This window comes from Cuculus canorus, chromosome 10 (assembly GCF_017976375.1).
Source record: "Cuculus canorus isolate bCucCan1 chromosome 10, bCucCan1.pri, whole genome shotgun sequence".
Classification (NCBI taxonomy): domain Eukaryota; kingdom Metazoa; phylum Chordata; class Aves; order Cuculiformes; family Cuculidae; genus Cuculus; species Cuculus canorus.
In genome coordinates, this window is record NC_071410.1 from 7,359,852 (window position 1) to 7,376,362 (window position 16,511).

Sequence of the window (16,511 nt, forward strand, 5' to 3'; positions counted from 1 at the left end):
GAGTTTATACCCATTGTGGATCCAAATTCTCTTCTGAATCTATTTCCCTTTGAACATGTAAAACTCAAAAGCAGCCTCACCCAATGAGTCTTTTTTTTTTTTTTTTTTTTTAAGTCTCCCAGAAAATTCCCCCAAACTTTAACTGAAAGATTTAATAGGAAGGACTTTTACACGAATTTCAATGCAAGCATGAATAGAGTGAATGATGGACCTGAAGCAGCAGATAACCAACCCCAAGCTGATTTCTCTAATGCCAGCTCTTTAGTTTTCCACCTCAGGAGGGAAATGGAGATTTTGGTGGCAAGAGGGGAACACATTTGCAAGGCCGAGTTGCCATCAAAGGCATACCTGAGCCAATCTTTGTTGTAGACAGCTCTTCCTGGTACACTAATGCTTGGCTCTTTTTATCAAGTTGCCTAAAGCCCCAATTTTATGCTACAAGTACTGTTCAAAAGGCATAGCCTGGTACTCATCCCAGCTTAGCCAGGTGATCTGTCCCACACTTAAGTAACTTGGAAGGAACAACTACGTGTAGAGGTGAGACTTAAAATCCTCATACCAAAGATTACATTTCAGAAAGGATATTAAACATTAACTACAATTACCTGGTATTTGTATGACTACGAAAAGATAGAGAGCCATTCTGGGGCTTATTAAATTGCGGGCTTAGACACTGAAAAGCAGCTTCCAGCGATGAATGTTTCCATATGCCAGTTAATAAGCTTTGAGTATTTCACCCATTAATCTGAGTGAATATCCCCTTATTCATCTCCAACGGGGTTAGTAACACAGCCATTTGAATTGTGTCTGCAGTGACTCTCTGCTCAGCTTCAAGTCCGATTCAAGATTTTGGGGAGCCTCTCTAAAGCCTTCACATTTCTAGGAGAAGAATGCCTGAAATCTTATAACTGAAGAGGCTATTAAGATACTCCATCTCATGTAATCCTGCATTTAAGCACAAGCTCTGCAGAGCATGAAGAAAGACTTCACCTTTACAAATCACCCATTTTCAAGCCCACTAGATTCACAGCTGTACTTCCCAACAAGCTGCACACCGTCTCCACAGGATGAAGAGCAATGAAATGTGTGTTTCTGAGGGGTAAAAGAAGGAAAAGGTTTTGCTCTTTGATAGAAAGTAATGCTTTGTCCAGCAAAAGATATTTTGGGGCAAGTTAAGAGTAAGAGCACAGCTGAGGCACAGGTAACAGCAGCAGCAGCTACAGAAGCCTTTGCCCTTCCTACAGCCACAGATTCCAGCGAGCTACCAGTCCTTCTGCTTGCACAGACAATTTGCAGCCAAAGTCACAGCCAAACTGCTTTTAAGCAATATAAAACTCAAAAACTATCAACTGGTCAAACTAATGTGATTTGTGTCCATGCAGTGAAGGCCTAATTAACAAGAAATGAAACAAGTCAGCTAGAGTTGTGCAGTTTTATTTGAACAAAAACCAGTGTCGATATTTTTAATAAAGTCTACAATATGCTAAATGCATGTACATTTGTAAGAAGGTTGGAGAGAAGGTGCAGGACAATATGTACAATCAGAGTTAAGTTAAAAAAATTCACATTTTACATAGATTTACTTGACAGTCCTATGCTTTCATGGTATATAAATGGTAACCAAAAAAGGTAAAAAAAAAAAAATCACAAGGGATTTCAGCTGAAGGACTGTACAATGTACTGATTTTTCAAATAAACTAGTTCACAGAATTTTTATTTGTCCCGAATCAAATTTTGGATATAATTTTTAGAATGATCAGAACTAACATCTTCAATGAGTACACTGATGTAAACATGTTTCCAACGGTGCCATTTCCTTCCATAAAAATCGGTGTTTTATGCTGTAGTCTCCTCTTCAGCTTTCAGAAATTAGAGTAATTACACAGGATGTTTTTCAATACATGGTAAAAATTATCAAAGAGCAAGGGAGATATGTTCAAAAGACACTTTGAAGCTTTTCAGTCCACTTTCACAACACTGTAAATCTTACTTACAAACCAGAAGCAGGCAAAAAATCCAATAGTCCCTAAAACGAGAAAGTGAAAATGGTTAGTTTATCTCCCAGTTTGCTCTGAGAGGAAAATGTAACAAGTACTTCCCAGCAGGACAGAATATAGCATTGTAATCCAGCTAACTATCCAGAATAACAGCACTTGTTAAATTTAAGCACACAGATTCATCCCCAGGCTAAGTTATTGATTTAGATCAAAGATGACTTTTAGGACCAGGCTGCTTGATATACATTTAAACCACCGACACTGATGCTACGATCGCCACTAGCAGGCACACAAGCACCATTTAAGAAACAGACTTTTATACACACACAGAGTCAACATCTAACTGGGTTCTTTAGGTCTGCAATAGCTCACAGCCACATAAGAATTATGCCACAATACAAGGCCTTGAGAAAAGTCACCTGGCCTGGTTTTCTGTTCATCATGCTGTTTATACTCACGAACAGGGAAGTTCTTACTCTGTATATCCTGTTACTTCCTTTTGCTAAAGCAATGCTCTGAGCGCTACAGCAGCCAGAAGCAAGTATCAAATGAAACTTGCAGTGACACAAACAAAACCACATAATTTTGTGTAACTTATTTAAGCTGCAGATTTTCTTGTCATAGGTCACTATAGATAATAAAAACATACACTAAGTTTGTGCAACTGAACAAATTCACTAACAAAGAAATCCAAAGGCCATTAACTAGAAAGACATCATCTCAAGTGTTAAAAAGAGCCCTTGAGCCACAGCTGATGGGAGGCTTGAAGAAAGCACCAGTACATGTTTGCCCTGTTCTCATACCCCTTCCTGCGAGCACTGCTGCTTGGGCAGCAGATCCACAGGGTCTGGTGTGGTACAAATATCCCTGATTTCTCACTGAACCACTTCTTTAGTCATCCAACCCAAGGGTAGGAGAAAAAAAAACCTACAAAACTACCCTTGCCGGGCCCTTGAGCCACATGTCAAGTCCTGTGACTCAAGCTAGCAGAGTGCAGAGTAAGATGATAGAGAGAGGAGATGGCACTGAAAGGATTAGTCTATATTAATTTTCTGTTTTTAAGTTGAAGTTCAAGTCTGTAATGTGCACCCACAGTCACTATCACGAGGAAACTGCAAAGACACTGTCCATCACATTTATTTTTAAATTGCTTTAAGAACTTTGTATGCAAGGAGACATTGAGTACCATTCAATTAATTAAGTCTTAAAGCTCTAAGGGAAGCAATGCATTGTTCCTCATGCTTTTACCTAGGGATAAACTGCCACAGAGACATTAAGCCTTACCAGTAGAAAAAAAAAAAGGTCTCCATATCCTCGGAATTCACTCTCAAAGACAGAACCACATGCCAGCCCCGTGACAGCCTTTAACAGCTACACTATGGGGACTTGCAAGATCAGCACTCAGCTCCTCCAGTTTTACACCCACCCTTTTCTGTTTGTACAGCCCATGTTTAACACCAGCTCCAATTTTTTTTTCACCACTTCATCGTGACTGGTTTACTAACTAGGAGGCTCTTTATTAAGCACTTGTCTTTTCTACATTCATTACATTTCTGTCCTTCAGACCACATCTACACATTTGGTAAGTGAGGAACCTGTCTTTGGATGCTTATTATCTATATGCCAATTCTTGTACTCTTTGTACTACCATGTATATTTGCAGTTAAAGGCTTTTTGACAGCCTACTATTATATGCCACAGATTACCCTTTCTCTCCAAGTTTGCAGTTATCATCCTCTGAAACAGTAGGAGACTGCAGATTTACTGCCGCTGATAAGAGATCAGACACCAACCACAGAAGGAATTTAATTCCTCTGTAGGCTTGGCATTGCTAAGTCTTTGCAGTTTATGGTCAATTCTCACTCCTTCCTACTGTGTCCAATACTCCAATATCAGGATTGTTACTCTAAGCCTTACTCTCATGGGTTTTTTCCCTCATAATGGTTCTCAGCATCTGCTTTCTAGTTGATTTTATAATATAGCCAGCTCTGAGCCTTTTAGGCTTTGAAAGCACTGTTTCTCCCAAATGTTTAATAGATGAGCTATGTTAAAAACCTATCTGCTGTTCTAGAACAAAATTTTAGTATTATGACAAAAATCTATAACTTTATAACAAGAATGAGATTTTCCAGAGTTTTCTGAACACACCATAACGCAATATCAGAACACACTCTAAAGCTACCATGTTTTCCTCCAATCCTTGCCACTCTGAATCTCTCTGATACAGCAGCTTTCTATACATCTTGGCCTGATTTGTAGCAGAACGTGGAGACTTCATACTGAGAACAAGCATTTCATCTATAAACAGATATTCACAGGTTTTAGTAACATTGATTTTCAACTTCTCTCCTAAAAAAAAAACCCCCAGCCTATTTAGAAAATCAAACACCAAGTACCCCCTGCTCCTGTTTTAAAACGTTATCAGAAATTTAGCTAATGTGGTAGAAGTCGAGTAAGGCTATTTTTTCTAAAACAAGCAGCAAGTGGTATTGTTTGTCAGGCACCAGATTTGAACCACCAACATCAAAGCTCAGGAGAGAGAGGCTGGACTCATCACCAAGATACAGATCATGTAGTCAGCACTTTCCCTGGTCAGCAGTGTCCTTTTGCTGTTACCTCGACAATAATAATTAGGGCTTACCAGTGTTTTAATTTCTTTTTCCCTCCTGTGAATAAGTGTATCCTAGAAATTCCAGATGTGGACAGCTCTATGGACCAGAAACTTCGAAGAGAACATCAAACTAAGGACCCCTCCCAAACAGTATACTTGACACTTAAAGATCAGCATGGCTTAAAGGTCCTGGAGGAATCACAACTGGATTGAAAATCTACCTCTGGGATCCAGCTGCAGATTTAGAAGTGAGAATTAATCACAGCAAGTCAATGAGGCGTTTTCAAGGTTCTCTTTTTCCCCCAAGTAACATGGGCCAAACACTGAGACTGGGAACTTCCAACAGCTCAGGTGAGCACAGTGTTATGTTGATATTACAAAATCAGTATTAAATGGAGAGAAATTAATGTAAGTTAAAAGAAACATTACTTATAATCTGCTCCAAGTTGTAGAACTCGTACTGCAGAAAAGAGCTCAACTTTTCTTTTTTTTTTTTTTTTTAAGAACATAAGCAGTACAATGCCTCATTCCACTGAAATTCAGTGTTTTTTCTCACCTGCAGGTGCTCGTGATTCCATGAACTGCTAAGAGATACACAAAGGTCAAAAAGCTTCCAATTTCCTATACAGGAGTAAACATTCCAATCAGAAAGGATGTGCAAATGAATAATGATTGGGGAAGGATAACTGTGAACCAGCTTGGCTTGTTTGAAAACTCTAGCTAGAACGTTTTCAACATTTCAGCCCATCTCACAAGGTTTATACAGCTTTAATATGCACATCTCCATGAAGTGGCACAGCACAAAGATACCAAGTCTGACACTAATTCCTCCAGTGAGCCTGTAAAACCTGTCTGTTTTAATCTAACAGTAAAAATTACTTTCATGACTAATGTTTGCTTTAACCAATCCTAACCACTCACCAGCTTAAATTATACAAAAAAGCATCAGAATGACATACATTTAAGGACTTACTTTTGTGGGGTAGGCCTTTATTTATCCCCACGTGGTGATCTTCGTATTTTAAGATTCGGCCTTTCTAAACAAGCCCTATTAGCCTGCGAAGCTGGTGCCATCCTAGTGTGCTGCAGCCCACGGTGCAGCACTTACCAGCTCAGATAATTTCTGCAGGAGCTCTTTAAAATTCAAGAACTCGGGAAGATGTCTCAAGTCATTTCTCTAGCCAAGAAGCAATACATCCATTTGTACTAACTAGGGAGACACTGACACCCCAGTTGTTTCTTTATCTTTTTGTCCTCCAGTTTCTAGACTGTTGAATACCCTGGTCTGCAACACCTACTACCACTCAGCAACAGTTTTCTTACACACACAAAGAAGATCACAGGCGAGCAGCTAATTGGGTAAGGGAAAGTTATTAGTAAACTAGTTTAAATTCAAAGTTAAAACCAAGGAATATTGCACAGAATACTGCCAAAATATATTAAGCAGACTGTTGTGCTCTCTTCATTTCTGCTAGCTTTATTGTTTAATGAAGAAAAAAGAATTCAAAGCACGAACAGATTGTAAGAAAGCAAATAGAAAAGCACTCTGCACTTGGCTGATACTTCTTATGTACCTTAAAAGCTCTCTGTATCATACTGGTTTCAATCACCGCACAGTGGTGGGTGCTTCAGAATCTTGGATTCTAAACACAATCTACCCAGAAGATCAAAACTCAATTTTAAAAATGGCATTAACTCACAAGTGAAAATGATGTTCAAAAATAGAGGTCATTGTAAAGCAACATGCTTTGACTATGTTCAGCATTTTTTCGTCTCCTAGCATAAAATGCGTGTAATCATGTAGCTATCCCCATTCAACTACACTCATTATTTCTTGAAAGATTAGCTGCACTTTGTACATTAAAAATTTGTCTTGTTTGGGTGTGCACATTAATTGTTAGATTTCACTGGTCAGATTATATTATTGTCGTCATTGCAATACGAGCACTCAGTTCCTATTTACTTATTCATTATGATCTCCTTTGTGATTTCCACAGTAACACAAGACACTGCCATGTAGGAGGTATTAACACTGTCCTTTATATTTCTGTCACAGTTGCTGAGACCTAATAGGCAAGAATAAAGAAAACCAAAATACCTAGTGCTAACTTAAGTGGAACAGATCAAGGTCCCACTTTGGGAACAGACATACAGGAACGCTATTACTGTGAACAGTGTGTGAAGTTACATTAGGAAACTCCCTCACCTTCATAAACTTCTGAAGGACTGAACCCTTCATTCCCACGGCAAGTGCTATTAAGGAATATTTTACAAAACAAAGCCAGAGATACATAACTTTACTTGTGTCATCAGTCTGTAGAAGCTTACATTTCAGGGCCTCCCACAAAAGTCAATCAAACTACATACAAGAAAGGAATTTATCACAGGGTTTTACATTAGAGAGGATTTATCACACACTCCATACACCTTCTGCCTTTCTAGCGACTAGCCAGTATATTCAACTTAAAGTGACCATGCAGCAGCTTTCTTTAAACACAGCACAGACACCACTATCCAGTTGCTATTGAAAAACAGAAAAAAAAGACACTGCAAGAATAACAGCAGCACAGCTTATTATTGTACTTTTGGGGCCTCACTGGCCTCCACAACAAGAACTCCAGGATCAGCACATCTGAAGCTTTTAATACCATTTCAGCAGCTGCCATGACAATTTCAATTATCATTTCATATATAAAAGGGATATTTTTAATTCCATCAATTTGCATCTTCTAAGTAAAATTGAAACTGGCAGAATAGCAACTAACCTATGCTAAAATCCAGACACACGTTAACATACCACTTTAGTTTAAAAGTAATTAAAACATTTCACACTATAGTTTGTTCGGGATTCTTGGGGTGGGTTGTGGGTTGTTTTTCTTTTAAATATATATTTATTATAAAGGACATCTGGAGCTTGTCTGTTTTGCCAGGATTTAAGCAGGGTTTTAACTGGCAATACGCCAACTTCCATGTTTGCCTTCTAATAATTAAAAATTAGAATAATTAAATCCTCCCTTTTCCCCCGCACTTTCTTTAAAACTTGTTTTTTACTTTCTTTTGAAGAGACACAAGTCTAAATAACAAAAATAAAAATTCAGCAGTAACAGCCATTTGTTATTAAATATAATTTCTACAAAGTACTAGCTTTGTTCAAACCTATACAGTAGTTTTCTTTAGTGTTTATTACTAACAGTGCACTTTTTGCCTCATACTCAACCAGTATTAGAGGCAATAAAGACGAAAGAGGCCCTGACTGCTGAACTGACAAACATGAAGCCTGATGCTGAGACTTAATTTCATTACTTATTTTAGCCACTCTTTTTTAAAATGCATCAAAGGAGTTAAATGATGTATTTCATAAAGCCAACACAAAGTAATTACAGCAGGTTTCAATAATCAAGTAGAAGACATTAAGAAGTAACAATACAAACCATCACAACCGAAGAGATCCATAAAGGTTTATTTTAGGAACAGCCCATTGTATGAACTAGCATTTTCCCTAGGCCTATCACTGCAGAACTTCATGATGCTAAGCAGAGCAATGCATTAAAAATCTGATTTCATTTGTGAAAACCACATACACAACACCATCAGCACGATGAGCACCAACACAAAAACTCCTAGCTATTTTTAATGGGATGGTACCCCTCAGAGGGTTTCTAATATCATCTAACACATGGTAAATCTGGCACAGATTTCACATCAAATCAACTTCAAAATTATAGTCTGAGCCAAGTGAGATTTTGAACACCAAACTAACTCTGTAGAAGACACCTAGTATGCAGGAGTAACACCAGAAAAGTTGGACTAGTAAAAATGGAGAGCCGTATTTTCGCTCTGAGGTTCCTCCAGTCAAGGTATATTCCTGCCATTAAGAAGCAGGGTAGTTAATGAGCAGGTATGACCATCTCTAACAGTACTAGAACTCTACTGTCAACATTCACTTTTTCCCCAAGCACTAACTTGCTTCATATTCCAAGACTGAAAGCTGAAAACATCTTTTATTCTTCATATGCAGAGCACAGTATCTCTAACTATAGAGCTTCTAAAACCAATTATGAAAACCAGAATCAAGTTAAACACCCCTGATATCAAAGTGAAAAAGAACAGCACTTGGAAAATACAATGGTTTGAACTCACTGCTAATATAATATGCAACAAAGGAAAATTAATTATACTACAAGTAAATGTAATTTCAATTCAGAAGAACCTTACAGAATATTTTACTGTGATGTGTGTTGTCAGAAACCAGAAAAGTAACACTGCCTGAAGAGTCATAACTTGTATTTAATGTTTCAGATAGTCTGTTACACTTAATCTTTAGCAAACCAAAAGAGGAAACCTCTGCATTCATTTCAGTTAGAACAATGTACTTACCGGTGAAAAGAAAAAAAATCAAGACCATGATCATTGTGTAACCAAAATATAAAATAGTGCTAGCGGTTCCTGTTATCTGAAGTTTAGAGAAGAAGTAATGAACTGCATAGATAAAAAGATAAACTGCTGTAAAGCTGCTTGTCAAGAATGATCGCCACCACCAATGATAATCCTGAAAGAAATAATGAACCATTCTGTAAGAGACATCCCGTAGAAAACAGAATATAAGTAAGCCAGTTAAAAATAAGTTTTACAAAATACATTTAATTCTTCAAAATTTATATCAAAAAGTGAAAATTCCAATGTAGTACGTAGCTACTTGTTTCTTTCTCAAAGTCAGCTGTATTGCATCCACTATGAACGTGAAATTATTCTAAAAATCAAGGCTGTCTATATTTGTTTATCCACTGCAAACTGTGGATTCTGAAGCAAAAGGCACCCTTCAGACGAGAGGCCAAGACAGACATGTCTAGGGTTGACAATACAATCCCTTCATCGTGCCCAGCACATCACAGTGTATGCCAATACCTCAACTCTAACACCTTCCAGCTGAAGGCGGTATCTGCATCAAACCTGTACTTCTTACCTCTGCACACAGATGGAAATAGCACAGCAGAACTGTAGCCTCAGAACATGTAATCAGAAGAATTATAAAAACTAGGAACAGGAAACCAAACATATAGTACATCTGATGAGACCTAAAGTAAAGAAGACATAAATAGAAGAGTCTCGTTGTTGGAAGAAGTTCTACGAGTCTTGGCCAGATGCCAAGTTAAAAACAAAAAAAAGTTAGTCCACACCACTGGAGGAACTTTGTCTGTACCACTACTGTCTGATTCATAAAAAGTTTTTTTTCCTCTATCTGAATGAACTCTGCAAACAAAACCACTGTTTTACCAAGAAATCCTCAAAGTCCTCAACTATACTTTCCTTGAAATAAGTTTCAATGAGCTTTCATAGAGAACATTTGCAGGCTATTTCTGGAAATGTTTACCACTTTAGATTTGCTTTAGCTTCCCTAACATTCACATCACCTGAAATTATTACCAATTAAGAACTGGTTTATTCCTTACATTGATTGGTTTGGGATGTTCAAACTGAACTCTATGTTTAATATCAAGCCAGCATTACAACAATAGGAAAAAATAAGTTACACTCACCAAATGCTATTCAGAATGAAAAAAAGTTGAATAAAAATGCAGCCAAAGGGCAAGATTCCACCCATTATAATACCAGGTAATGGCTTTGTGAAAAAGGACTGTTCTGGAATTTGGCGAGGAATCTGGTTTGTACGAACTGGATGTTCAATAGGCTGTGAAAAATTAAAACAAATTGTTACATCATAATTAAGATTGCTTTTCCCTAATATTAACATCTAAAGATTTGATAAACATAAAATAACTTTAGTTTCATCCATAAGCCATCACAAGTTACCAAACCAAGAAATCTGTTCAGTCCTTAAGAAAAACTTATTTCTTTAATTGTCTGGCATTATCTCAAACTAGTGAAGTACAAACTGAAGTACTTCTGAAGTACAACTTCAGAAATGAAACTGCTGAGATATTACTGAAGCACAAAAGGCAAGCAAGACCTCTAAGAGCACAATTAAAATCTGATGCTAATGAACAGATAGAAAAAAAGTTTAGCATGACATAACAAACATACATTACAAAGACATTACAAAGTTCCAAAATCACGACAAAGTGAAACACCATTTTACAATCAAAGGGTCATACATGTTTCAATTCAACTAGTTCTCGCACGCTTAGGGATTCAATGGCTCAACTGTAGGAGACAGATACATTTCAGAACTGTATTCAAAGTCCCATACCTTTTCTTTGAAGCCAAAGTACGCACCAACAAAGGTTAGTGGGACTGAAATTCCAAACCACATAGCTAGGATAGCAACCAAAGTGCCAAAAGGGATGGCTGCTGAGGATCCTTTCACCCACAGAATGAGATTCATAATGAAGAAATCAGCAAAAACAATCCTGAAAAAGATTGGAAAAGAATACAGTAAAGAATAAATATCAGCTAATATTAAAAGACATAGACCAGTTAAGTCTGCCTTAGAAAAATGTAGCTTCTTGCAATCTTTCATTCCGTAACAGCCCAGGTTACTTTCAGCAAAAATGGCCTTACTGTAAAAATGCTTGCAACATCCAATGCCTATAATGCAAGTATCTCTGATAAAGCTACTGTTTAAAGTAGACTGCACATAAAACCAAAGTAACACAAAGATTCAAGTACAAAAATCAATATGAAGAACGCTAAAAGAGAAAGCTATTTAAAAATATCTCCTATCTGAATCACCTTTCCTACTGCCAGTCATTTAATTCCGTTCTAACTAGTAAACTCCATCTCAAAGAAACACAGCAACAGCAGAACATCTTATTTAGAAAGCCACACATCATTCTCATATACCCACTGCAGTGTGTGTCACAGCAACACACTAGCAGAAGGGTGAATTAAGGACGGGCCTTCCCTACAAGGAGAATCTTCGTATTAGCACCTCATGCAGTTAAGTAGCCCACACCTTTTGAGTATTCAGATAAAACCTGCATCAGTCACGACATCTCTGCAGATCTGTTCCTCCTTCTCCACTTAAGTGTTTCTGCTTAATTTTCTAAATACCCCAGGAAAACACTCGAACACTACTGCAGGACACATGATGTGTCCTGGACAAATCCATTCCATTCTGAAAGCAAAGCAAAATATACTGCAAGATTCTGCTTGAATTTCCATTTTTGATGGATTCAGAAATGTATCACGGAAAATTCAGCCTCAGGAAGTGCCCTTGCGAAGTGCACCATCGTCTGCGTTTTGTTAAAGAAGTATTCCCAAGGCAGAATTTAAACCACCCCAAAGCAAACATGCATCCTCCAATGTACTTAATTTAGAAAGGAAGGAGGATTAGAGCAATAGACAGACTCCTTTTTTTCCTAGGAGGGTCCTACACTTACTAAAACTGAGGGAAAAGATTTGTTAAATAAGCACACCCAAACAACCCCTCGTGTAAGCATTTGTTGAACAAAAAATAAAAATCAAATCCATTTTAGAAGTCTTGCTAATCTTTATCATCTGCCCAAACTCATAACACAGACTCCACTTACCCCCTTCGAAGTCAGAAAAAAACACCGCAAAAATGAGCTCCCATCAGTCTACTGAGACTGTAATGCCTTAGGCTGTTTATGATATTATGCAAATTCATCGATCTAGCATAGCATAATCAAGACATCTGTTCATCTCCTATCATCCCAAATCATTTTACTTCCTCTGTGAAACAATTTATTTGGGTGTTTAAATCATCAGCACAGTATTCCTTCCACTGATAAATATTTTCTTCTCTCTCAAGACAATATCTAAGTGACAGCACGGAGACTGAAGCATATTTGTCTAACATAAATCTTCACACCTCATCCTATCACGACATGCGTTTGTAAAAAAGTCCCTCCCCAGCTTTCTTGTACGCCCCTTCAGGTACTGGAATGTGTCCCTGGAGCCTTCTCTTCTCCAGGCTGAATAGTCCCAACTTTCTCAGCCTGTCCTCATAGCTGAAGTGCTCCAGCCCCCGGATCATCTTCATAGCCTCCTCTGTACCCATTCCAACAGTTCCACATCCTTATTATATTGAGGATTCCAGAACTGAACACAATACTCTGGCTGGGGTCTCACAAGGGCAGAGTAGAGGGGCAGAATCCATGTATTTCCCATCAAAGCGACCGTGTTCACAGTTCAGATGGGATTACCTGGAACACACTGAGTGCTGTGCTACCAAATCACCCCATCACTATGCCCAATGTTCTGGTACAGCAATTCTCAAAGGCTGTGATGCTACCTTGCAGGAGAGCCACAGTATTCCTCCTACTCCACAGCTGATTCCAAAACAAGATGCTAAGAAGCTATGTTCCACAGCACTAGGCTCCAGCTCCTCAGAATTTGCTTTTCTTCATATTCACAGATAGGCAATACTCAAAGGGAACAAAAATTGAGAGAATAAAGAAAATTTCCCCCACAAGTAGCAGCAAAACAATTCCCTTTCTTCCTCCTTCCCAGCTCAGATTAATTTATCCTTAAGAGTAAAGGAAAGAATGAGGGGAAATAATACTAACCCAGGGCAAAGCAGAGCTGTAAGCAAAACGTTTGTCTTCCACTTCTCGCCTCTAAATGCTGAGGGAAAAAGCAAAAACAATTTTAAGTTCAGAACTTATTGTGACTGTTTTGCAGTACAGCAGCAAGAAGCAGACTTGTTGTCTGAGACTTCAGCTCCAGTCTGAGGTTTACATTAAGCCCCGCAATTCTAAACTTAACCTGCTGTGTCACATTAAACAAACACATGTACTCACTCTTGTACATTCTAGCAGACACGTAACCAGCTGGAGTTCCCAGTAAGACCCACAATACAACTGCACAGGTCATCAAAGCACCACGGTTGGCAGGAGAAAGAAAACCAAGGCAAGCTAGGACTAAAAAAGACAAAGAGATTTAGTCACTTGTGCACATGCCAGAATTCCCCTGTAACACCCATCACTGTACAAGTTTATCCCTTTTACTACCACATATTTAAACAGAGTATGTGCATAAGCTCTCATGTCTCCATCACAGAATCACACCCTGTTTCATTCCTAATAGTGTTATTTCAACCTCATCTTTTAAACAGTTTCTTAGAAAAAGAGTACGTCAGTGGTCTCTAGTGCAAAGTTTTGGTTTTAAAAAAAAAACGATTCCCCCCTCAATTTCTTTAGATACTACTTTGGTTGCACAGGAAACTATTGCAGCTAAGTAAGTTACAAAGAGTTATGATCAACAGTGGAAGATGAGCCCATCAATAAAATATTGTTTATCTTGCAGCATCCTGTAATGAATAGGAAAAAAAAGTAGCTCCTTTATGAGAGATCAAAAAATCTGAATAAAATCTGGAGAGCAGAATTTGAAGAATTCTTCTTTCGTAATAAATACCAGTATCCCATCCAATTCTACTGTACAGTAAGACAAGGAATGGCAATATACATTATAGATAACATACAATAAAACACCAACTTCTGATAAGTTCCATCATCATATATATACAGAGCTATTTATGGCTCTCATATCTCAACACTGTGTCAGAATTATTTCATCGGCACGCATTCTTGCTCTTATTTCTGCATGGCTGCAGGCTGTTGTGTCAAACATATTAGATAGAAAGTGTTCCGAAAATATTAAAGCTTTGATTACATGTCTTTGAACTTGCATTCTTGCATTACTGGATCCTTGGATAATTTACACCATGACAAACTGTTTTTTGTTTTTTTTAAAAAGAAAATTCTAACAAGGAAGCTTCATTTCTGCAATTGTGAAGAATCTGAATTAGCCTGGATACCATTACATTTTGAACAGCACTGCTTATGACTGTGTTACTGAATCTAGCTGGATTATTGTTCTGAAACAATAATATTTTATTTTACTAAAGGAAGGACTTCATTTCCAAATATGTTTTTGATCATTTGTTTAATGATATTGCATTTTTCTTATATTATGACACTATAAACACAACACCTTAATAAAGTTACTTACATAAAGTAATAAATGTCATAATGAAAATCTGCGTTCCTTGGCCCAAAAAGACAGACAGTAACATTCCCTTCCTTGGAGGTCTAAACACATCTCCATGAACCAGCTTCCAGCCAAATTCCTCTTGGGCATCTTCCTATATAAAAATCAACAACGTATTTAGCCAAGATACATAATGCAGTAGTGAATTAACAAAAACAAGATACAAAATACATATTTTAAAAGTTCTATTAACTTCCAGTTTAGATCCAAAGACAGGCTAATTGCATCCGATTCACATCTCATTGATTTTATAACCCCCAATGGTGCAGTGAAAGAAAAAAGCAGGACTGATCAAGAAAATCTTCATCTCTTAAAGCAAAAAAAAATCAAAATGTAATTAGCCAAACCTTATAACATCATTCTAAATTTAAACTAAAACAAAGCATTCATTTTAATTTAACTTGGATTATAGCATTTCAATCTAGCTCAAGAATTTATCTCTTTTGCTTCCACTACAAGGTACATCAGTCTCGATGACAACATTGGAAGAAAATTAAGTGGTCCTCGCGCTCCAGAAGAAAGAATCACTAGGAGCAAGTACTAACACTCTGTCCCACTGCCAGAGGTGAACAGACAGGTGGCACAGTGGGAATTTTCAGTACAGCTGTGGTTCCTTAGAGCCACTGAAGAATAAAACCTTCCAAAGTCACCCAAAAGAAACACCTCCCCTCACAAAAAAAACCCCAAACCCACACAAGCACAAAAAACCAACCCCTAAAGACCGCTCCCTTCCCCACAAAGGTATAAGCTACAGGTTTCATTCAACTTAGCAGTATTAAGCCTAGTTCAGTGGATTACTTACCACTAGAATTACGCTACACAAAAAAACATGGTAAGAAAGCTTGACATGGTCTCAAAGCTTGACTTTTAGTAAAACTCTTCCATTACAGGCCAATGAGCAACAAGCCAGAGTACTTTCCAGACTTGTTTAGAGAATTCAGCAGTATTTTGTACTGCTAACATTTGCCATTCAAAGATGAGGATAAGAATTGTACAATTAATCCCAATTAGAAGCTACACTTACCAAAAAAAAAAAATTTGAGGAAAATCTAAAAAAGGTACTTTTGGATCTTGGAAAGTACACTAAAGTTTACTGTATATTTTTCAAAAGTGCAGTAATCTTCATCCGTTAGTTTAGCCCAGTTCTGAAAATGTTCTAACAAAGATTTAAGTCCCTTACACTGAAGTAGTCACAATCAAAGAGATGTAAGAAAGAAGACAGAAGTTTTACCCGTCATTGATGAAAAGACACTGACACGAATTCTCTTAAGCTCAGTTCAGGAATCTTCTCTTAGCCATAAGATCCTTAAATGTATTCTAACAATTTCTAAACACTTCATTAATATATGTCCCAGTAAGTCTACATCACTAAAACCCAGGTAGTGTGTGCGTTTAATGATCTGCCAATACCAAGAACTCAATCATTGGCTTGTGCTTCTCTTTCCAAGTAGCATCACCAGCATTCCCTAACTGTGAGATACTAATTTGCTTCATTGCAGCTTCCTCAAACCAGGTCCTCTTTTGCACAATTATTTTACACCTTTTTACAGCAGTTCCTTGAACTACAATAGATCTTTAAGTTTCCATCAACTGGCAAGAAAATAAGTGTGTTTTTTTCAAAAGTCACACCTATCCCTGCTGTTAAAAGTAAAAACTTATCAAGCTTCTACAAGTCTTGCTCTTTATCACATTAAGAATGACCAACTAATAAAGACAACACAGTATAAGATATTGAACATAATTTAATTGAGAGATCAAACAGAAGCTTCACAAAAACGATCAGTTAAAGGATGTGGAAAAATTCTTCCACTTTAATTACTGTCTGGATTTGCATTAACAAAAGACATTAAATATCAAAAACACAGAGAAGAATAAAAGTACTTTCAGATGTTTTAGTTTCAACATGAAACATTTTTGTGCATTTTAAAGTA

At 37.4% G+C, this 16,511-nt stretch overlaps 1 protein-coding gene across 1 annotated transcript in view; it reads right to left on the reverse strand.

The window, feature by feature from the left end:
- Positions 1-1,408: 1,408 nt before the first annotated feature.
- The window catches only part of LOC104060681 (transmembrane 9 superfamily member 2), a 28,766-nt gene continuing 13,663 nt past the window's right edge, over positions 1,409-16,511 (reverse strand). Inside the window, exons 10-17 of the mRNA XM_009562506.2 lie at positions 14,542-14,674; positions 13,332-13,451; positions 13,098-13,155; positions 10,817-10,976; positions 10,146-10,297; positions 9,572-9,683; positions 8,986-9,157; positions 1,409-2,026 (exon numbers count right to left, since the gene is read on the reverse strand). Coding sequence (XP_009560801.2) covers positions 1,959-2,026; positions 8,986-9,157; positions 9,572-9,683; positions 10,146-10,297; positions 10,817-10,976; positions 13,098-13,155; positions 13,332-13,451; positions 14,542-14,674 — 975 coding nt within the window. The 3' untranslated portion in view covers positions 1,409-1,958. The remainder of the gene's footprint in view (positions 2,027-8,985; positions 9,158-9,571; positions 9,684-10,145; positions 10,298-10,816; positions 10,977-13,097; positions 13,156-13,331; positions 13,452-14,541; positions 14,675-16,511) is intronic.